Source organism: Nerophis ophidion, linkage group LG21, assembly GCF_033978795.1.
Source record: "Nerophis ophidion isolate RoL-2023_Sa linkage group LG21, RoL_Noph_v1.0, whole genome shotgun sequence".
Lineage (NCBI taxonomy): Eukaryota > Metazoa > Chordata > Actinopteri > Syngnathiformes > Syngnathidae > Nerophis > Nerophis ophidion.
In genome coordinates this window covers 33,055,833-33,080,832 of record NC_084631.1, presented here as the reverse complement: position 1 = coordinate 33,080,832, position 25,000 = coordinate 33,055,833, and the positions used below count along the sequence as shown (strand labels likewise).

Here is a 25,000-nt window from a genome sequence, read left to right as displayed (position 1 = left end):
TATCACACACGTAAACATGCTACAGGGCTCCTTGTATCGCACATGGTATCACACAGAAGTAAACACACTGTTGCAGGACAGCTTGTATTGCACGTGATATCACACACAAGAAAACATGCTGCAGGACTGCTTGTATGGCACGTGATATCACACACAAGTAAACACGCTGCAAGACTGTTTGTATCGCACATGATATCACAAGCAAGTAAACATCACAGGGCTCCTTGTATCGCACATGGTATCACACACAAGTAAACATTACAGGACTCCTTGTATCGCACATGATATCACACACAAGTAAACACGCTGCAGGACTGCTTGTATGGCACATGATATCACACACAAGTAAACATGCTACAGGGCTCCTTGTATCGCACATGGTATCACACACAAGTAAACACACTGTTGCCGGACAGCTTGTATCGCACTTGATATCACACACAAGTAAACACACTGCAGGACTTCTTGTATCACACATGATATCACACACAAGTAAACACGCTGCAGGACTGTTTGTATCGCACATTATATCACAAGCAAGTAAACATCACAGGGCTCCTTGTATCGCACATGGTATCACACACAAGAAAACACGCTGCAGGACTACTCGTATGGCACGTGATATCACACACAAGTAAACATGCTACAGGGCTCCTTGTATCACACATGGTATCACACAGAAATAAACACACTGTTGCAGGACAGCTTGTATCACACATGATATCACAAGCAAATAATTATTGCAGGGCTCCTTGTATCACACATGGTATCACACACAAGTAAACACGCTGCAGGACTGCTTGTATTACACATGATATCACAAGCAAATAATTATTGCAGGGCTCCTTGTATCACAAATGGTATCACACTCAAGTAAACACGCTGCAGGACTACTTGTATGGCACGTGATATCACACACAAGTTAACACGCTGCAGGACTGTTTGTATCGCACATGATATCACATGCAAGTAAACATCGCAGGGCTCCTTGTATCGCATATAATATCACACAGAAATAAACACACTGTTGCAGGACGGCTTGTATCGCACATGATATCACACACAAGTAAACATGACAGGGCTCCTTGTATCGCACATGATATCACACACAAGAAAACACGCTGCAGGACTACTTTTATGGCACGTGACATCACACACAAGTAAACACGCTGCAGGACTGCTTGTATCGCACATGATATCACAAGCAAGTAAACATCGCAGGGCTCCTTGTATCGCACATGGTATCACACACAAGTAAACGCGTTGCATGGTATCACAGATTTTATATCAAAGCTGATACTTGTTTTTTGGTCAGAACGCTCTCATAAAGTGCAGATATTTTTTTTTTCTTGGCCAGCAACATATTTTACAAACAAAATGAAACACGGCCCAAATAGCAAAATCCAACTGCCCGTGGGTTCAGGCTGTGCAGTTTCAGAAAAAAACCCAAAAAACTCACCATGTTTTATTGTTATTATCATTATTATTCCACTCCTCATAGTCTTGTTCCGCTTTTAAAAGACTCCCTTTAGTCTTGCTGTGGTTTCACAAGTGAGGTCCCCAGCTGGCGGGCGAGGAGCTTACAGTATTGACATAAAAACCGCTGGAAAGAATGCGTCAAAAGAAAATGAAAATAATTCATCAGACGGTTTTCTACGGCGAGCTAAGTGTCCTTGAAATGTGACGCAGCTTGTTCAGTGAAAGACAAAAAACGTTGAGTAGTTTTATTTTGTCGAATTTTTCATTTTTTAAATGTTTAACCCCTGTTTGTATTTTTGTGTGACACTAAGGGATGTGTAAATGATCCTCCAAACATGTTGCGTACCGTTGGTATTTTTCTTGATGAAAAGTCTTTAAATTCACCTGAAATTATTTCTTACTGAAAAATTGGAAGTCTTGAAGCATGACGGAATCTTTGAATCTTCAGATTAGAATTGAATTGACTTTATTGTCATTATATTTGCATATAACAAGATTAAGGACTCCAATTTAAGGTGCGGTAATGGAAATAAAAATGGGATAAAAATGAATTACACAAGACGTAATAAATATTAAAAAATAAGAATTGAAATAAACAGACTACTATCCAATAAAAAAATAATTAGCCATCCTGTACAATATACAAAATTATGTACAATATACAGAACACGACAAGAGTATCAGAGTTATAACAATCAAAGTCGGATGTATTGCACTTGAAGGAATAAATGTTGCGAAAAATGTGTATTTACATACTTCAATTGTGTCCGAACGGTGCCTGCAACACGGCAGTAAAACGCCCGATCAAACAAAACAGAAGCCCTCCAAACAGCTAAAAAGACTCAACAACTCCACAGTGATGTTTTGGTGAATTTACCGAGGAAACCATATACAAAAGATGCCATACTAACACCGATGCTAGTGAACGTGTTAGCATATTTGCTAATGCTAACTAGGCTAGTTTCATTACACTACTATAGTACGTACAAAAATGCATGAAAAAGGATTCATGTGGACATTTTCCTGGGTGGAGTCAGGGGGTTAAGGTATTTCCCTGGCTATAAAGCACATCTATTTATTAGCCGCAGGAATAAATGTTGCAAAAACGCAGAAAGATTTTGTAAAAATGTGTATTTACATACTTTAATTGTCTCCGAACGGTGCCTGCAACACGGCAGTAAAACGGCGGATCAAACAAAACAGAAGCCCTCCAAACAGCTAAAAAGACTCAACAACTCCACAGTGATGTTTTGGTGAATTTACCGAGGAAACCATATACAAAAGATGCCATACTAACACCGATGCTAGTGAACGTGTTAGCATATTTGCTAACGCTAACGAGGCTAGTTTCATTACACTACTATAGTACGTACAAAAATGCATGAAAAAGGATTCATGTGGACATTTTCCTGGGTGGAGTCAGGGGGTTAAGGTATTTCCCTGGCTATAAAGCACATCTATTTATTAGCCGCAGGAATAAATGTTGCAAAAACGCAGAAAGATTTTGTAAAAATGTGTATTTACATACTTGTCTCCGAACGGTGCCTGCAACACGGCAGTAAAACGGCGGATCAAACAAAACAGAAGCCCTCCAAACAGCTAAAAAGACTCAACAACTCCACAGTGATGTTTTGGTGGATTTACCGAAGAAAAAATATAAAAAGGATGCCATACTAACACCGATGCTAGTGAACGTGTTAGCAATTTAGCTAACGCAAACGAGGTTAGTTTCATTACATTACTATAATATGTATAAATATGCGTGAAAAGGGATTCATGTGGACATTTTCCTGGGTGGAGTCAGGAGATTAAGATATTTCCCGGGGACTATAATGCGCATCCATATATTAGCCGCAGGAATAAATGTTGCGAAAACGCAAAATGATTTTGTAAAAATGCGTTTATACATACTTTAATTGTGTCCGAACAGTGCCTGCAACACGGCAGTAAATCGGCCAATCAAACAAAACAGAAGCCCTCCAAACAGCTAAAAAGACTCAATAACTCTACAGTGATGTTTCGGTGAATTTATCGAAGAAACAATATAAAAAGGATGCCATACTAAAACCGACGCTAGTGAACGTGTTAGCATATTTGCTAACGCTAACGAGGCTAGTTTCATTACACTACTATAGCACTTACAAGTATGCATGAAAACTCTCCTACGGACACCGCACATGGGACGGTTTAGTGAGTATGAATGGTTTTAGTTGCGTTGCACATTTTAGAAACGTTCCTTGGAGTGAGGAATGAAGAATAGAGTAGAAACACAGAACAACACTTGTCCTTCCGGTTGAAATTTCTAAACAGAAGGATGGCAGCATAGCACAAACAATAACAAACTTTTCTTCGTTTTTTTGTAAAACTCTTTGCATGATGGCCGTCGGTGAAGAAAACTCGAAAAATCAGCCTTGTCGTTTTATAAGCTGCTCAAATCGGAAAAAATGAGTGGCTCGTAGAATTTAGGTTAATTTTTGTTATGGTCTGCTGAAAACGATGGAAAGCGCCACTCTCCATAGCAACTGACGTCGTGGTCAAAGTTGGAGTCGCCACAGAACACGTTTTAAGATATTCAACACTCTACTAAAGTCAATTGTGCGACCCGCAAATGTGTCACGTTTCATGTGTCTGGTAAACCGCGACGAACGGGGGGCATGTGAACCCACCTGCCGACTGTATTGTGTCATACATGCGTGGCCGCCTAGTCTTATCCATGCCTGTCTCGCAGGTACATACAAGAGAGACGAAGCCCAGCTGCTACTCCAGGTCCACCAGATCCGAGGTCCTGTGGAGATCTTTGTCAACAAGTTCAAACTGGACAACTGGGCCCTGGATGGACACGTAAGGGCACTCTCAGGTCAAAGGTCCACAGAAGACAGGAGTCCTCATGGGGGAATACATGCATGATACCTTCCTGGTCACTCTGGAAGTAGTTTTGTCTTTCATTAAATCATCTGTTAAATCATCGCCATGGTAACCAGGACTCACACACACATTCTTGTATTTTTTACCCTATTGAGACCTCCGAAAAAGGCCTACCTCTTTAGGACCGGCCTTTCTAAATAGTAAAAAAAATATTCAGTCTACGGCTGGACTGGGATCTGGAAAAAAAAAAAAAACTCAATAGCCATAGCACACACAAACAAGTTACAAAGAATACACAAGACTTGCAACAGAGTCAATTTAAAAATAATCCCACCTTTTTGCGACCACCCTAATTTTGATAGATTTCCCCACCAGGGATGCAAATGAGACATTCTCTATTAGATGCAATAGTTTTCCGTATTGGGACCAGGATTTATGTCCTAACTTGTTCCCTGGTCCTCATATGGAAACTGCTTTTCCTTGTTGGTGCCTCAAGAAGGGTAGAAATACAAGAAAAAATAAAACATATATATACATACACACACACATTCTTGTATTTGTTACCTTCTTGAGGCCTCCGAAAAATGCTTACCTCTTTAGGACCAGCCTTTCTAGATATATAAATATTTGTATTTACGACATTAATAATATATACAAACCATGCAAATATAAAAAAGGGTAAGCTTTTAGTGCAATATTATGATAAAAGTTGGAATTTTACTCAATAACATTCGCAAATGTACAAGTAAAAGCATAACATTTTGGCAATTTTATGAAAAGAGTCGTCAATTTAATCTACTTGGCAAACTGATGACAAAAGTCACAATTTTACTCGAAAAATGTCCCCTATTCTGCAAGAACAACACAGAAAATTGGCAATACTGTGATAAAAGTCAGAATTTTATAGGACAGATTATTATAGTCACCATTTAAAAAAAAAAATAATGATTTTACATAAAAAAGTAATAATCTTAAAAGAAAATATTGCAAAATTACAGAAACAGAAAGAACATGAGAAATTGTTCCCAATTTTAAAAGAAAAAAGTCGACACATTGTTGAGAAAAAGACTGCTTTTAGTTCATTTGGGGGGGTTAAAAAAATATCCAGTCTACGGCTGGACTGGGAGGGGTTCCAGACTGAGATCTGGAAAAAAAAATACTCAATAGCCATAGCACAAACACACACGTTACAAAGAATACACAAGACTTGCAACAGAGTCCATTTAAAAACCCCTCCGCAAATGAGACATTCTTTATTAGATGCAATGGTTTTCCATATTGGGACCATCATTTACGTCCTAACTTGTTCACGCCTCCTCATATGGAAGCTACTTGTCCTCGTTGATGTCTCAAGAAGTGTAGAAATACAAGAATACACAAACACACATTATTGTATTTGTTACCGTCTTGAGACCTCTGAAAAATGTCTGCCTCTTTTGGACCAGCCTTTCTAGATATATAAATATTTGTATTTACGACATTAATAATATATACAAACTATGCAAATATTAAAAAAAGGTAAGCTTTTAGTGCAATATTATGATAAAAGTTGGAATTTTACTCAGTAACATTCGCAAGTGTACAAGTAAAAGCATAACATATTTGGCAATTTTATGAAAAGAGTCGTCAATATAATCTACAAAAGTCACAATTTTATAAGAAAACTTTCCATATTGGCAATGTTATAATAATAATCGGAAATTTACTTGGCAAACTGATGACAAAAGTCACAATTTTACTCGAAAAATGTCCCCTATTCTGCAAGAACAACAAAGAAAATTGGCAATACTGTGATAAAAGTCAGAATTTTATAGGACAGATGTCACATTTTTCAATAAAAAATAATGATTTTACTTAAAAAAGTATTAATCTTACAAGAAAATATTGCAATATTACAGAAAGAACATGAGAAATTGTTCCCAATTTTCTAGGAAAAAAGTCGACACATTGTGAGAAAAAGACTGCTTTTAGTTAATTTGGGGGGGATGAGTAAAAAAAAAAATTCATTCTATGGTTGGACTGGGAGGGGACCCAGACTGAGATCTGGAAGAAAAAAAAACCTCAATAGCCATAGCACAAACAAACAAGTTACAAAGAATACACAAGACTTGCAACAGTGTCAATTTAAAAATCCCTCCACAAATGAGACATTCTTTATTAGATGCAATGGTTTTCCATTTTGGGACCATGATTTATGTCTTAACTTGTTCACACCTCCTCATTTGGATGCTACTTGTCCTTGTTGATGTCTCAAGAAGTGTAGAAATACAAGAATACACAAACACACATTCTTGTATTTGTTACCTTCTTGAGACCTCTGAAAAATGCCTGCCTCTTTTGGACCAGCCTTTCTAAATATATAAAGATTTGTATTTACATGTTGTGGAAAAACAAGTTGGAATTTCATGAGAAAAAGGTCACAATTTGACAAGAAAAATGTAGAATTGTATGTCTAATATGATAATAAAAGTTGTCATTTTACCCAACGCAAGTCTAAATTTTACCAGAAAAACTGAACATTTGTGCAATACTATGATAAAAGTTGGACTTTTACTCAATAACAGTCGCAATTTTACAAAAAAAAGCTTACAATTTGGGAAATTTTATGAAACGAGTCGTCGTGTTACTCAACAAAAGTCACAGTTTTATAAGAAAACGGCAATATTAAAATAATAATCAGACTTGTACTTGGCAAAAAAAATTCACTATTTTACAAGAACTACAAAAAAAATTAGCAATTTTATGACAAAAGTCAGAATTTTATAAGACAAATTTCACCAATATGCATTAAAAAGTATTAATTTCACATTATAAAGTAATAATTTTACGAAAAAATATTGCAATATTACAGAAACTGAAAGTAATGAGAAATTGTTCCCAATTTTATAAGAAAAAAGTCGACACAATGTGAGAATGTCTGCTTTTAGTTATTTTTTATATTTTTTTTGGTGTTTCTAATTGTTTTTTAACCTTCATTATTTTCTTCAAGTTATTACAGTATGTCTCGGCGTATGTATTTATTTATTTATTATTAATTAATTTTGGCCAAAGGGGTCTCGTTTTAATTTCTTACACACACTTGTTATTTCATATGTTGACCAGACACACAGTCATTTAAAACAATCCCTCCTTTTTGGGACCACCCTCATTTTTAATAGATTTCACCACCAGGGGTGCAAATGAGACATTATCTACAAAGGTTTTCTGTATTGGAACCATTGATTTATGTCCTACTTTGTTCACACCTCCTCGTATGGAAGCTACTTTTCCTTGTTGGTGTCTCAAGAAGGGTAGAAATACAAGAATACACACACACAAACACACCCACTCAATGTGACTATTTTTTTTTCCTGACTTGGTAGGTGTCCTACCTCTCTTCCTCCAACTCTTTTGTGTACCAAGGATTTGTCCGTGGGAAAGGCTTTGGACAGTTTGGTCTCCAGAGACTGGGTAAGTGAAATGTCCACTTATTAGTCCAATTATACATTTTCATTATTTTTCATCACCACTGAAAAGAGTCAAAAACCCACTTTTTGCCCTGTTTTGGTTTATTTGGCATCCCTTTAGTCACCGCTTGTCACACCACGCCAGTTTAGTTTCCTATCTTGCGCTCTTATTTTGTGTTTTTTTTTATTTCACTTCCTGTTTTCCTCTTTCTTGCAGCAGCTTTGCGCCTACCCTTGAGCACTTTTCCCCCTCACATTTTTTCTGTTTTTGTAATTAGCACGATAGAAGTTGAGCTCGCGAGAGCATTTGTTATCGGGACATGATTCACTGGTCACGGTTGACTATTATTTCCATGCTGAGCTCAAGTACGCACGTACTTTGTGGACGCCATCTGCTCTACACTTCTTGTAAGTGTTTTTGCTGTGTTCCAGCACTCCGTTTTGTTTCCTTCATAGTGTATCCAGTCAGAGCACTTCCCCGTTGCTCTTGCTTTTTGTTTGTTTATTCAATAAAAACCTTGATAATGCGTTAACTATAAATTTCGATAACGGCACTGATTTTTTGAACGGGCCATTAATACGAACACTTGCTACTGATGAGCCACAAGCGAGCACAAATTTTCGATTTTTCTGGCTGGCTGAAATATTGTGTAATTTTTTTAATACCATCTTCTGGTCGTGTCCTCAATTACACAATTCTTTGCAGGAAGGTTTAAACATTGTCGCCCAGCATTCTGTGTTTTGTTTACTTCGCAGCCAGTTCAGTTTTAGTTTTGTTTTGCATTGCCATCCCTAAACTTCAATGCCTTTTCATAGCGGCACTCGTCTTTTGTTTATTTTTGGTTTAAGCATAAGATACCTTTTTACCTGCAACCTGCTTCCCGCTGTCGTCTGCATATTGTGATCATGACACGACGTGTTCCCGACATCTACAAAGCAATTAGCTACTTGCTGCCACCTACTGGTATGGACAAGTATAGCATGGTTATACTCTGCCACATTATTTATGGATTGTAATTACTTGCGTGCAAAAAATATTTTTAACCCAATTAAGTGATATTACATAATCTCCCACGGCACAACAGACTGTATTTCACGGCACACTAGGGTGCCGCAGCACAGTGGTTGGACAACACTGGTCTAGGGTACGTAAGAATTACACCGATCTGCGATTAATATTTTAATCATTTTGACAGCCCTACTATAAATATATATATATATGTATATATATATATATATATATATATATATATATATATATATATATATATATATATATATATATATATATATATATATATATATAGGGACGGCGTGGCGCAGTGGGAGAGTGGCCGTGCGCAACCCGAGGGTCCTTGGTTCAAATCCCACCTAGTACCAACCTCGTCACGTCCGTTGTGTCCTGAGCAAGACACTTCACCCTTGCTCCTGATGGGTGCTGGCTGGTGCCTTGCATGGCAGCTCCCACCATCAGTGTGTGAATGTGTGTGTGAATGGGTAAATGTGGAAGTAGTGTCAAAGCGCTTTGAGTACCTTGAAGGTAGAAAAGCGCTATACAAGTACAACCCATTTATTTATATATATATATATATACACACTGTATATACATATATATAAATGATAAATAAATGATAAATGGGTTGTACTTGTATAGCGCTTTTCTACCTTGTAGGTACTCAAAGCGCTTTGACACTACTTCCACATTTACCCATTCACACACACATTCACACACTGATGGAGGGAGCTGCCATGCAAGGCGCCAACCAGAACCCATCAGGAGCAAGGGTGAAGTGTCTTGCTCAGGACACAACGGACGTGACGAGGTTGGTACTAGGTGGGATTTGAACCCGGGACCCTCGGGTTGCGCACGGCCACTCTCCCACTGCGCCACGCCGTCTATACACTGTATATATACATATATGTATGTGTGTGTGTATGTATATATATATGCATATATATATATATATATATATATATATATATATATATATATATATATATATATATATATGTGTGTGTGTGTGTGTGTGTGTGTGTGTGTGTGTGTGTGTGTGTATGCATATATGTATGTATGTATGTGTATATACAGTATATATTTATGTATATGCATATCTACAGTATATATGCATATCTAAATATGCATGTGTATTTATGTATACATATATGCATATGTGTATATATGTATATATATCTATATATGTGTGTATGCATATATATAAATATATAAATAAAAATATAATTTATTTTGTTACAAAATGCATACCTACATAACATGCCAATGGATTGTATTTACTTATGATATATATTTGATAAGATATGTCACGTAAAAGGTTGGTGCTCCGAACATGAAGGCCATACAAATAATACTTCCAGCTGCGTTTAATTGTGATGAATAGAAATCCATTGATGGATCTGTGTGCTCTTTACAAGATGATGACATAACTGCATTTCCACCTTGCACTGCAAACATGGTTAACTTGTTTAAGATGTAAAAAAAAAACAGGTTTTGATAAGATTCGCCTGCTGTGACATGTTACTGGTGTACAACATTGTGAGCTCATAATAATGGTAATAAAAAGATAGATTTTTCCACATTTTATGTACAGCAAATATTAGAGATGTCCGATAATGGCTTTTTTTTTGCCAATATTCCGATATCGTCCAACTATTAAATACCAATTCCGATATCAACTGATACTGATACATTAGTGGAATTAACACCCAAAAAATCCATAAATTAGCATTTTATAAGCCGCAGGTTTCAAAGCATAGAAAAAAAAATGTAGCGGCTTATAATCGGTAAGTACAAAGAATTTCAATACAAGCGCTCTGATATGAAGACCCTCCTCACATGCTTTTTGTCCACGTCACAGCCTCCACTTTAGCTGAGATCGAAACTGAAAGTTCACTTGAGCACATATCTGTCCACCCTACCTTTTTCCTCCACAGCTGAAATGAGATTTCAGTGTGCGTACTTGCAAAGATAATAGCATTATTTAGGATGTCTTCGGACATGACGTGAGACCTCATCTCGTGTCTCCGAGTTCTCTCTGTCCAAAGGTGGGAACATAGTCCTCTAAGATTGTTGAACCAAGCCCATGGGACAAAGCTTGTCTGCTGCTTCGCAATACACGTCTTGGTATACTAGTAATCCCACGCCGTGTGTGTGTGTGTGTGTGTGCGTGTGTGTGTGTGTGTGTGTGTGTGTGTGTGTGCGTGTGCGTTCGTTCTTGGTTTGACATATTTTGATGCCTAATTTTGTTGTGATGCCCCGCTGGATGCATTAAGCAATGTAACAAGGTTTTCCAAAAGAAATCAACTCAAGTTATGGAAAAAAATGCCAACATGGCACTGCCATATTTATTATTGAAGTCACCATCCATCCATCCATTTTCTACCGCTTACAAAGTGCATTATCTTTTTTTAACATCCCTCAAAAACAGCAGCTTGGAATTTGGGACAGGCTCTCCCTGAGAGAGCATGAGGAGATTGAGGTGTGGGGGGTAGGGGTAGGGATGGTGTATAGTGTAGCGTATTTCCGATATTACATTTTAAGGCATTTATCGGCCGATAATATCGGCAGCCCGATATTATCGGACATCTCTCCCAATTATATATAGCACCGATAAAGAGTACCAATGAATATTGGTGTGGATAAGGAATATCGGTGTTGGTAAGATCTTAGTGATGTACAGCAGTGGTCCCCAACATCAGAATATTTTTTTTATTATTTTTTTTTATTTATTTTATTTTTATTTTTATTAAATCAACATAAAAAACACAACATATACTTACAATTAGTGCTCCAACCCCAAAAACCTCCCTTTTTCATGACAAAAAAATTAATACAGCCTTTAAATAGACTCCCTTTTTAGACCAGTTGATCTGCCGTTTCTTTTCTTTTTCTTCTATGTCCCACTCTCCCTTGTGGAGGGGGTCCGGTCCGATCCGGTGGCCATGTACTGCTTGCCTGTGTATCGGCTGGGGACATCTCTGCGCTGCTGATCCGCCTCCGCTTGGGATGGTTTCCTGCTGGCTCCGCTGTGAACAGGACTCTCGCTGCTGTGTTGGATCCGCTTTGGACTGGACTCTCGCGACTGTGTTGGATCCATTATGGATTGAACTTTCACAGTATCATGTTGGACCCGCTCAACATCCATTGCTTTCCTCCTCTCCAAGGTTCTCATAGTCATCATTGTCACCGACGTCCCACTGGGTGTGAGTTTTCCTTGCCCTTATGTGGGCCTACCGAGGATGTCGTAGTGGTTTGTGCAGCCCTTTGAGACACTAGTGATTTAGGGCTATATAAGTAAACATTGATTGATTGATAATAAAATACAAATAAAAATAAAAATAATAATTTAGTAACCCTTCCTCCACAAATTACAAAAAGGGTGGGGACCACTGATCTACAGGACCATTATAACACTTCTTAAATGTGATAATTGTTAAAGTGCTGTCTCTTTCTTGTCATGTACATGGTTACATATTTGCAGCTTTTAATGGTAATCTGACCATTCTAGTAAGAAGACACCACTGTGGTGTGGCTTTAATATATAAGGTGTGCATGTTTGAGATATATTATGCAGTACTTCGGAAGTTAGTTCGTGGTCCTTCTTGCTAAAAATCTGATTTCCACATGCTCCCCCTCCCGGGGCCGGATAAAATGCAGTTTTTTGACACCTGTGGTTTGTGTCGCCCGCAAGCGAGGATCCTGGTTAATTGCCGTTGTTTATTAGATGATCAAACTTTTTTTTTTGTCAGTAAGGATGCGGAATGGGTGTTAAAGTGTGTTCATAACGGCCCTAAAACATCTGAAATGGGACTCGTTGAAACCTGCAGAGAACTTTGCTGCTTTCTGGTTCCATTTTATGCTCAAAGATTCATCAATTGAAATGTGTATCTACGTTATGGAACAGTTGGAGTCACCTTTTATATTTTGGGGTTTTATTTACACAAAATACTGGGACAATTACAGTGTGTGCTGATATACTTTAATTGACAGTCCTGGTCAAAAGTGTACATACACTTGTAAAGAACATAATGTCATGGCTGTCTGGAGTTTCCAATCATTTCTACAACACTTATTGTTTTGTGATAGAGTGATTGGAGCACATACTTGTTGGTCACAAAAAACACTCATGAAGTTTGCTTCTTTTATGAATTTATTATGGCTCTAGTAAAAATGAGCTGGGTCAAAAGTATACATACTGCACAAGTGTCCCAAAGGGCTGCACAACAGGGCACGGAAAAAACTCAACCCAATGGGATGAAAATGAGAAACCTTGGAGAGGACTGCAGATGTGGGGGACCCCCCCAGGGTGACCGGTGCAATAGACGTTGAGTGGATCTAACATAATATGGTGAAAGTCCAGTCCATAGTGCATCTAACATAATAGTGAGAGTCCAGTCCATAGTGGATCTAACATAATAGTGAGAGTCCAGTCCATCGTGGATCTAACATATAAGTGAGAGTCCAGTCCATAGTGGGTCTAACGTAATAGTGAGAGTCCAGTCCATCGTGGATCTAACATATAAGTGAGAGTCCAGTCCATAGTGGTTCTAACATAATAGTCAGAGTCCAGTCCATAGTGAATCTAACATAATAGTGATAGTCCAGTCCATAGTGGGTCTAACATAATAGTGAGAATCCAGTCCATAGTGGATCCAGCATAACAGTGAGAGTCAGGTCCATAGTGGATCTAGCATAATAGTGATAGTCCAGTCCATAGTGAATCTAACATAATAGTGAGTGTCGAGTCCATAGTGGATCTAACATAATAGTGAGAGACCATTCCATAGTGGATCCAACATAATAGTGAGAGTCCAGTCCATAGTGGATCTAACATAATAGTGAGAGTCCAGTCCATAGTGGATCTCACATGATAGTGATAGTCCAGTCCATAGTGGGTCTAACATAATAGTGAGAGTCCAGTCCATAGTGGATCTAACATAATAGTGAGAAACCAGTCCATAGTGGATCTCACATGATAGTGATAGTCCAGTCCATAGTGAATCTAACATAATAGTGAGAGTCCAGTCCATAGTGGATCTAACATAATAGTGAGAGTCCAGTCCATAGTGGTTCTAACATAATAATCAGAGTCGAGTCCATGGGGAATCTAACATAATAGTGAGAGTCCAGTCCATAGTGGGTCCAACATAATAGTGAGAGTCCAGTCCATAGTGGCTCTAACATAATAGTGAGAGTCCAGTCCATAGTGGGTCTAACATAATAGTGAGAGTCCAGTCCATAGTGGATCTAACATAATAGTGAGAGTCCAGTCCATAGTGGATCCCACATGATAGTGATAGTCCAGTCCATAGTGGGTGTAACATAATAGTGAGAGTCCAGTCCATAGTGGATCTAACATAATAGTGAGAGACCAGTCCATAGTGGATCTCACATGATAGTGAGAGACCAGTCCATAGTGGATCTCACATGATAGTGATAGTCCAGTCCATAGAGAATCTAACATAATAGTGAGAGTCCAGTCCATAGTGAATCTAACATAATAGTGAGAGTCCAGTCCATAGTGGATCTAACATAATAGTGAGAGTCCAGTCCATAGTGGTTCTAACATAATAGTGAGAGTTCAGTCCATAGTGGATCTAACATAATAGTGATAGTCCAGTCCATAGTGGGTTTAACATAATAGTGATAGTCCAGTCCATAGTGAATCTAACATAATAGTGAGAGTCCAGTCCATAGTGGATCTAACATAATAGTGAGATTTCAGTCCATCGTGGATCTAACATAATAGTGAGAGTCCAGTCCATAGTGGATCTAACATAATAGTGTGAGAGTCCAGTCCATAGTGGATCTAACATAATAGTGAGAATCCAGTCCATAGTGGATCTAACATAATAGTGTGAGAGTCCAGTCCATAGTGGATCTAACATAATAGTGAGAGTCCAGTCCATAGTGGATCTAACATAATAGTGAGAGTCCAGTCCATAGTGGGTCTAACATAATAGTGAGAGTCCAGTCCATAGTGGATCTAACATAATAGTGAGAGTCCAGTCCATAGTGGATCTCACATGATAGTGATAGTCCAGTCCATAGTGGGTCTAACATGATAGTGAGAGTCCAGTCCATAGTGGATCTCACATAATAGTGAGAGACCAGTCCATGGTGGATCTCACATGATAGTGAGAGACCAGTCCATAGTGGATCTCACATGATAGTGATAGTCCAGTCCATAGTGAATCTAACATAATAGTGAGAGTCCAGTCCATAGTGGATCTAACATAATAGTGAGAGTCCAGTCCATAGTGGTTCTAACATAATAGTGAGAGTCCAGTCCATAGTGGATCTAACATAATAGTGAGCGTCCGGTCCATAGTGGATCTAACATAATAGTGAGGGACCAGTCCATAGTGGATCTCACATGATAGTGATAGTCCAGTCCATAGTGAATCCAACATAATAGTGAGAGACCAGTCCATAGTGGATCTAACATAATATTGAGAGTCCAGTCCATAGTGGGTCTAACATAATAGTGAGAGTCCAGTCCATAGTGAATCTAACATAATAGTGATAGTCCAGTCCATAGTGGGTCCAACATAATAGTGAGAGTCCAGTCCATAGTGGATCTAGCATAATAGTGAGAGTCAGGTCCATAGTGGATCTAGCATAATAGTGATAGTCCAGTCCATAGTGAATCTAACATAATAGTGAGTGTCGAGTCCATAGTGGATCTAACATAATAATGAGAGACCAGTCCATAGTGGATCCAACATAATAGTGAGAGTCCAGTCCATAGTGGATCTAACATAATATTGAGAGTCCAGTCCATAGTGAATCTAACATAATAGTGATAGTCCAGTCCATAGTGAGTCTAACATAATAGTGAGAGTCCAGTCCATAGTGGATCTAGCATAATAGTGAGAGTCAGGTCCATAGTGGATCTAGCATAATAGTGATAGTCCAGTCCATAGTGAATCCAACATAATAGTGAGTGTCGAGTCCATAGTGGATCTAACATAATAGTGAGAGACCAGTCCATAGTGGATCCAACATAATAGTGAAAGTCCAGTCCATAGTGGATCTAACATAATATTGAGAGTCCAGTCTATAGTGGAACCTACATAATAGTGAGAGTCCAGTCCATAGTGGAACCTACATAATAGTGAGAAACCAGTCCATAGTGGATCTCACATGATAGTGATAGTCCAGTCCATAGTGAATCTAACATAATAGTGAGAGTTCAGTCCATAGTGGATCTAACATAATTGTGAGAGTCCAGTCCATAGTGGTTCTAACATAATAGTCAGAGTCGAGTCCATAGTGAATCTAACATACTAGTGATAGTCCAGTCCATTGTGGGTCTAACATAATAGTGATAGTCCAGTCCATAGTGGATCTAACATAATAGTGAGAGTCCAGTCCATAGTGGATCTAACATAATAGTGTGAGAGTCCAGTCCATAGTGGATCTAACATAATAGTGAGAGTCCAGTCCATAGTGGATCTAACATAATAGTGTGAGAGTCCAGTCCATAGTGGATCTAACATAATAGTGAGAGTCCAGTCCATAGTGGATCTAACATAATAGTGAGAGTCCAGTCCATAGTGGGTCAAACATAATAGTGAGAGTCCGGTCCATAGTGGATCTAACATAATAGTGAGAGTCCAGTCCATAGTGGGTCTAACATAATAGTGAGAGTCCAGTCCATAGTGGATCTAACATAATAGTGAGAGTCCAGTCCATTGTGGATCTAACATATAAGTGAGAGTCCAGTCCATAGTGGGTCTAACGTAATAGTGAGAGTCCAGTCCATCGTGGATCTAACATATAAGTGAGAGTCCAGTCCATAGTGGTTCTAACATAATAGTCAGAGTCCAGTCCATAGTGAATCTAACATAATAGTGAGAGTCCAGTCCATAGTGGTTCTAACATAATAGTGAAGTCCAGTCCATAGTGTATCTAACATAATAGTGAGAGTCCAGTCCATAGTGGATCTAACATAATAATGAGAGTCCAGTCCATCGTGGATCTAACATATAAGTGAGAGTCCAGTCCATAGTGGGTCTAACATAATAGTGAGAGTCCAGTCCATAGTGGATCTAACATAATAGTGAGCGTCCGGTCCATAGTGGATCTAACATAATAGTGAGGGACCAGTCCATAGTGGATCTCACATGATAGTGATAGTCCAGTCCATAGTGAATCAAACATAATAGTGAGAGACCAGTCCATAGTGGATCTAACATAATATCGAGAGTCCAGTCCATAGTGGGTCTAACATAATAGTGAGAGTCCAGTCCATAGTGAATCTAACATAATAGTGATAGTCCAGTCCATAGTGGGTCTAACATAATAGTGAGAGTCCAGTCCATAGTGGATCTAGCATAATAGTGAGAGTCCAGTCCATAGTGAATCTAACATAATAGTGAGTGTCGAGTCCATAGTGGATCTAACATAATAATGAGAGACCAGTCCATAGTGGATCCAACATAATAGTGAGAGTCCAGTCCATAGTGGATCTAACATAATATTGAGAGTCCAGTCCATAGTGAATCTAACATAATAGTGATAGTCCAGTCCATAGTGATTCTAACATAATAGTGAGAGTCCCGTCCATAGTGGATCTAGCATAATAGTGAGAGTCCAGTCCATAGTGGATCTAACATAATAGTGTGAGAGTCCAGTCCATAGTGGATCTAACATAATAGTGAGAGTCCAGTCCATAGTGGATCTAACATAATAGTGTGAGAGTCCAGTCCATAGTGGATCTAACATAATAGTGAGAGTCCAGTCCATAGTGGGTCTAACATAATAGTGAGAGTCCAGTCCATAGTGGATCTAACATAATAGTGAGAGTCCAGTCCATCGTGGATCTAACATATAAGTGAGAGTCCAGTCCATAGTGGGTCTAACGTAATAGTGAGAGTCCAGTCCATCGTGGATCTAACATATAAGTGAGAGTCCAGTCCATAGTGGTTCTAACATAATAGTCAGAGTCCAGTCCATAGTGAATCTAACATAATAGTGAGAGTCCAGTCCATAGTGGTTCTAACATAATAGTGAAGTCCAGTCCATAGTGTATCTAACATAATAGTGAGAGTCCAGTCCATAGTGGATCTAACATAATAATGAGAGTCCAGTCCATCGTGGATCTAACATATAAGTGAGAGTCCAGTCCATAGTGGGTCTAACATAATAGTGAGAGTCCAGTCCATAGTGGATCTAACATAATAGTGAGCGTCCGGTCCATAGTGGATCTAACATAATAGTGAGGGACCAGTCCATAGTGGATCTCACATGATAGTGATAGTCCAGTCCATAGTGAATCAAACATAATAGTGAGAGACCAGTCCATAGTGGATCTAACATAATATCGAGAGTCCAGTCCATAGTGGGTCTAACATAATAGTGAGAGTCCAGTCCATAGTTAATCTAACATAATAGTGATAGTCCAGTCCATAGTGAATCTAACATAATAGTGAGTGTCGAGTCCATAGTGGATCCAACATAATAGTGAGAGACCAGTCCATAGTGGATCCAACATAATAGTGATAGTCCAGTCCATAGTGAGTCTAACATAATAGTGAGAGTCCAGTCCATAGTGGATCTAGCATAATAGTGAGAGTCAGGTCCATAGTGGATCTAGCATAATAGTGATAGTCCAGTCCATAGTGAATCTAACATAATAGTGAGTGTCGAGTCCATAGTGGAACCTACATAATAGTGAGAGTCCAGTCCATAGTGGAACCTACATAATAGTGAGAGACCAGTCCATAGTGGATCTCACATAATAGTGAGAGTTCAGTCCATAGTGGATCTAACATAATTGTGAGAGTCCAGTCCATAGTGGTTCTAACATAATAGTCAGAGTCGAGTCCATAGTGAATCTAACATAATAGTGATAGTCCAGTCCATTGTGGGTCTAACATAATAGTGATAGTCCAGTCCATAGTGGATCTAACATAATAGTGACAGTCCAGTCCATAGTGGATCTAACATAATAGTGAGAATCCAGTCCATAGTGGGTCTAACATAATAGTGAGAGTCCAGTCCATAGTGGATCTAACATAATAGTGAGAGTCCAGTCCATAGTGGATCTAACATATTACTGAGAGTCCAGTCCATAGTGGGTCTAACAGAATAGTGAGATTTCAGTCCATAGTGGGTCTGACATAATAATGAGACTCCAGTCCATAGTGGGTTTGACATAATAGGGAGATTCCAGTCCATAGAGGATCTAACATAATAGTGAGAGTTCAGTCCATATTAGGTCTAACATAATAGTGAGAGTCCAGTTCATAGTGGATCTAACATAATAGTGAGAGTCCAGTCCATAGTGGGTCTAACATAATAGTGAGAGTCCAGTCCATAGTGGATCTAACATAATAGGGAGAGTCCAGTCCATAGTGGATCTAACATAATAGTGAGAGTCCAGTCCTTAGTGGGTCTAACATAATAGTGACAGTCCAGTCCATAGTGGATCCAACATAATAGTGACAGTCCAGTCCATAGTGGATCTAACATATTACTGAGAGTCCAGTCCATACTGGATCTAACATAATAGTGATATTTCAGTCCATAGTGGGTCCGACATAATAGTGAGAGTCCAGTCCATAGTGGGTTTGACATAATAGTGAGAGTTCAGTCCATAGTGGGGCCAACGGGAGACCGTCCTGAGCGGAGACAGGTCAGCAGCGCAGCGATGTCCCCAACCGATGCACAGGCGAGCGGTCCATCCTGGACAGCCAGCACTTCATCCATGGCCACCGAACCTGAGCATAACACTACCACCACCATGCTTGACGGTAGGGATGGTGTTCCTGGGATTAAAGGCCTCACCTTTTCTCCTCCAAACATATTGCTAGGTATTGTGCTCCAATTTTGTTTCGTCTGACATCACATGGACCAAAATAAGACCTTCTGGAGGAAAGTTCTCGCTTAGAATGGAACTTCCCAAAGTCCTGACTTAAACGTGTGGACAATGCTGAAGAAACAAGTCCATGTCAGACAACCAACACATTTATCTGAACTACACCAATTTTGTCAAGAGGAGTGGTCCGAAATTCAACCCCGAAGCTTGTGGATGGCTACCAAAAGTTCTTTATTGCAGTGAAACTTGCCAAGGGACATGTAAGCAAATATTAACATTGCTGTATGCTAGCACGATCACACATAGGGCCCTATGGGTGCTTGATGCCCTGCCCTTTTTTACCTCGTCTTAAAAAGAGCCCTCTGCCTGTGTGCGTTTGTTGTTTTTTTTCTTTTTTCTTCAAACAACATCAATAAATTCCTGTTAGGGATGTAAAAAAACCAAAACAAAACAAAAAAACAGCGGTACAAAAACTCCACGTTTTCTTGTAATACCGGGTTGTTTGAGCCTGCCGCTTCCGACAGAGAGAGAGAGACAGAGAGGGCGAGTGAGTGAGAGAGAGGAGAGAGAGCCCACTGCGGCCTGCGGAGACGTGACAGTGGAGCAACTTGAACCTGTGAGTCATGGTCTAGTCGCCGTCCGCTTATTCAGCATCTAATATGGGTCCTTTTTCAGAAAAACGCTGTATTATTCTATTATTCAATGTGTCAGCTTCTGTTTTTGCCGGACGTCGGAGCACAGTGCTTCAATTGAGCACGTCACATCAATTCCGCACAGAGCAGAGCGGATCGTGCGGGACAGGAAGTAGTGTACAAAATACAAAATAAAACACCGGGTTGAATTTCAAAGTAAAATTCACTGTGTTTACGGCGGATCACATTTCTCTCACAGTAGAGGTTTACATATAAAGTTGTATTGCGTTTGAGTTGTATAGTCAGAGCATTAAGTGAGAAAGACCATAAGTTACAACTTGATGGTGTTTTCATCAAGTTAAGGGAAGAAGGACAGATTTTCATATTGAAGTTTTTTTCATTTGGGTATTTATTTATTTATTTATTTATTTTTCAAAGTTCATGTTGCACTGTTCAATGTTCAATATTAAAGTGCTTATCTTTAACAATAAATAGCCGAATAATAAACCAGTTTTTTTTGCTTTTCATGTCTTCCAAGCCTATGATGATGTGAATTAACTCCATCCATCCATCCATTTTCTACCGCTTATTCCCTTTTGGGGTCGCGGGGGGCGCTGGCGCCTATCTCAGCTACAATCGGGCGGAAGGCGGGGTACACCCTGGACAATTCGCCACCCTTTATGACAGTTTGTTGACACAAAATAAATGGCAATCACTTTTACCTACAAAGGACACACAGCTAAGTAGTTAGCTTCCTATTAGCAAATTTAATTTTACATTCATTTCTATATTGTGTAAAGGACCAAAATATATTTCCTGCCCTTCCTGACTTTGAGCCCCTGCCCCTCTATAATCATGTGCACGTCCCTGGCTGTATGTATACTTTTGACCCAGCACATTTTCATATAATAAATCCGAAAAAGAAGCAAACTTCATGAATGTTTTTTGTGACCAACAAGTATGTGCTCCAATCACTCTATCACAAAAAAAATAACAGAAATGATAGTAAACTCAAGACAGCCATGACATGATGTTCTTTATAAGTGTATGTAAACTTTTGTATTCATGCGGTTTTGTGTCCGCCCTAATTTGTTATTATTCCTTAAACAAGCGACAAGCCGTTGAAGTTATTCTTAAAGCAAACCCTGCAGTCGCTATTCCCCCAGACATTGATCTCATTTTGTTGTGTGTACCGTCGTGCCGCCGCTCGCATATACCGCCATTTTTTTTTATTATTAAAGCGCAAAGCCACCAGGACTGGAGATCTTTGCTCTGTGGCCTGCGGGTGCAAAAGTAGTTATGGCGTTTAAAAGGAGTCTGAAAGAGACGTGTTGACACAGATGAAGTGGCCGCCAAATAACCGAGGCTGTCCAGCGGCCCAAACAACCATTTTTTAACTCACACTGGCATTTTGGTATTAGAACCCTCCCTTCAAGAGGGTCGAGTCCACCCAGGTTCTTTAGTCCGAGGCAGTGTGAAATAATGAGAGCTGTCCAGAATTGAAGTTTAGTACTTTATTCTACAAAAGAAGAGAATACCGTATTTTCTGGACCTGTGTATAAGCCGCACCCACTAGAAAAATAGTTTTCCACATATTAGCCGCCCCGGACTTTAAGCCGTAGATATATACTTTGTGGCATGAGTTATTTACACAAAAATATTCTGTAAATGTTTATTTACATACCTTAATTGTTTCCAAACGGTGTCTGTAACACGTCAGTAAAACGGCTGTACGAACAAAACAGAAGCTAGCTCTCCATAGTTTAACAGACTCAATAACTCCACGGTGACATTTTGGTGAATTTCCTGAGGGAACAATACAAAAAGAATGCCATTGTAAGAAAATAATACTAACAAAGATACTGGTAAGTGTGTTAGCATATTAGCTAATGCTAACAACACTAGCTGGATTGCATAAGGACAGCACGCACAAATATGCATGAAAACACTCCGACAGGCATCACACATGGGATCGTTTAGTACAAGGGTACCCAAACGTTTTGACTCGAGGGCCGCATTGGGTTAAAACAATTCGGCTGTATGTATGTATATATATATACTACATATACTATATATTTATATATGTGTGTATATATGTATGTGTACTGTATGTATATATATACGTACATACATATATATAAAGTATATATATATATGTATATATATTTATATATATATATATATATATATATATATACTTTATATATATATATATATATACTTTATATATATGTATGTATGTATATATGTATATTTCTATATATACATGTATGTATGTATATATATACAATTAATGCTATATATTTATGTGTGTATATGTATATATATATATATATATGATAAATGAATAAATGTGTATAATATATAAAATATATATAAAATATATATGTATATATACATGCAAAATGGTGACTTTTGTCGTATGAAATTCTGACTTTTATAGCAATATTGCAAATTTTTTTGTTGTCCTTGTACTATAGTGACTTTTTTCGAGTCAATTTGTGACTTTTGTCACCATTTTGCTAAGTAAAATTCCGATTATTATTAGAATATTGCCAAAATTGTTAAGTTCTCTTGTAAAATTGTGACTGAGTAAAATTTCAACTTTTATCAAAATATTGCACAAATGTTCAGTTTGTCTTGTAAAATCTTGACTTGCATTGAGTAAAATGACGACTTTTATTATAATACTGCCCAAATTCTATGTTTTTCTTGCGAAATTGTGACTTTTTCTTCTGAAACTCCAACTCATTCCAGCTATTTTATATTTGCATAGTATGCATATATTATTGATGTTGTAAATACACTTTTATATATCTAAAAAGGCTGGTCCTAAAGAGGTAGGCTTTTTTCTCAGGTCTCAAGAAGGTAATAAATACAAGTGTGTGTGTGTGTGTGTGTGTGTGTGTGTGTGTGTGTGTGCGTGTGTGCGAGCGTGCGTGCGTGCGTGCGTGTGTGTGTGTGTGTGTGAGAAGTGGATGATTGGCAAGCACAAAATAAGCCACTAATTGAATTTTCCTTTCTTTGTCACTTCTTTTTATGCAAGCTTTATTTTGGCGGGGTGGGGTGGACAAGCAGACAGGTGTGCTGTTCCGCACAAACACACTTTTTTTTTTGTCGACGAGAAAATGTCCCAGAAACGTTGCATGTCAGTAATTAAGAGCGATTTCTCGGACAATGAGTTCTGAAGTCCCCAAGGGTGGGCTTGGGGGTCCCGGGAAATGTAAGCAAAGCAGCATAAAAACAAACTTTGAAAGGTCACTTGTCTGCTCGTTTTATTATAGAAATTAGACGTTTCGGGCCACCATGGTAATCACCATTGTTTCCTTTTGTTTTGTTTTTTTCATTTCTTTTTTATTGACATCCAGCATCAGACATTCCTATCCATTACATCACGTTTACATACATCGTATATTTGTTGTCTGCCCTAAATGTCAAAATAAAAGACAGTGATAGCAAGAAAACAAAACAATAATATCTTCAACTTTGAAGCAATGGATGGGAATCCCAATGGACATATAATAAAATGGAGAAGCCATCAGCTTTTATTCATTATAAATTGGAGAAATGTACTTCATACTGGGAAAACTGGGTCATTTATGTCAATGTTTTTCAACCTTTTCTAAGCCGAGGCCCTTTTTTTTTTATTGAAAAAATTCCGAGGCACGCCACCAGCAGAAAACATCATAAAATGAAGCTCAGCAGCCAATATTGACAATAAAAAGTTGTTCTCCCAATTGTTGGATATGAATTTAAACCGTAAGCCTGCATCACTATAGCTCTTGTCTCAAAGTAGGTGTACTGTCACCACTTGACTTATTTGGAGTTTTTTTTGGTGTTTTCTGTGTGTAGTGTTTTACTTCTTGTCTCACGCTCCTATTTAGTTGTTGATTGTCATGTCATGTACGGATGAACTTTGTGGACGCCGTCTGCTCCACACGCTGCAAGTCTTTGCTGTCGTCCAGCATTCTGTTTTTCTTTACTTTGCAGCCAATTCCATTTAAGTTTTGCATAGCCACCCCTAAGCACTCGTATCTTGTTTATTTTTGGTTTAGAACATTAGACACCTTTTCACCTGCATACATCCACAAAGCAATTATCGTCCTGCGGCCACCTACTGATATGGAAGAGTATTACACGGTTACTCTGCCGACACTCAACAGTGGCACATTTACAGATTATAATAACTGGTTTGCAAAAAATTTAATTTTAACCCAATTAGGTGACATTACATAAGCTCTCATGGCACAGCAGACAGTATCTCACGGTACACTAGTGTGCTGCGGTACAGTGGTTGGAAAACACTGAATTATGCCATGCCTTTGTAAGACTGATTTGGATTTCTCGAATTAGTGATTGTATTGTTAAAAAAAAAAGGATTGCTCCCTATATGTCTGTATATTTTCTAATTATTGTTTACTATCTGTATATATTTTATTTTGTATTATTATTTATTATTATTTGTTTTAATTATTGTTTACCCTCTGTTCATATTTCATTTTATTTCTGATTATTATTATTTGTTATTTGTTATAATTATTGTTTACTATCTGTTTATATTGTATTTTATTTTTGATTATTATTATTTATTGTTTGTTTTAATTATTGTTTACTAGAAGTTTATATTTTTTTTATTTCTAATTATTTTATTTTTTTAATTATTGTTTACTATTTGTATGTATTACATTTTATTTCTGATTATTATTATTAATAATGTATTATTATTTAATCTATTTAT

General features: G+C 38.2%; 1 protein-coding gene across 1 annotated transcript in view; it reads left to right on the top strand.

Annotated features, from left to right (window-relative positions):
* The window catches only part of csmd2 (CUB and Sushi multiple domains 2), an 819,059-nt gene that overhangs the window by 774,854 nt on the left and 19,205 nt on the right, over nucleotides 1–25,000 (top strand). Inside the window, exons 68-69 of the mRNA XM_061882497.1 lie at nucleotides 4,208–4,320; nucleotides 7,707–7,794. Of these exons, the coding sequence (XP_061738481.1) occupies nucleotides 4,208–4,320; nucleotides 7,707–7,794 (201 nt within the window). The remainder of the gene's footprint in view (nucleotides 1–4,207; nucleotides 4,321–7,706; nucleotides 7,795–25,000) is intronic.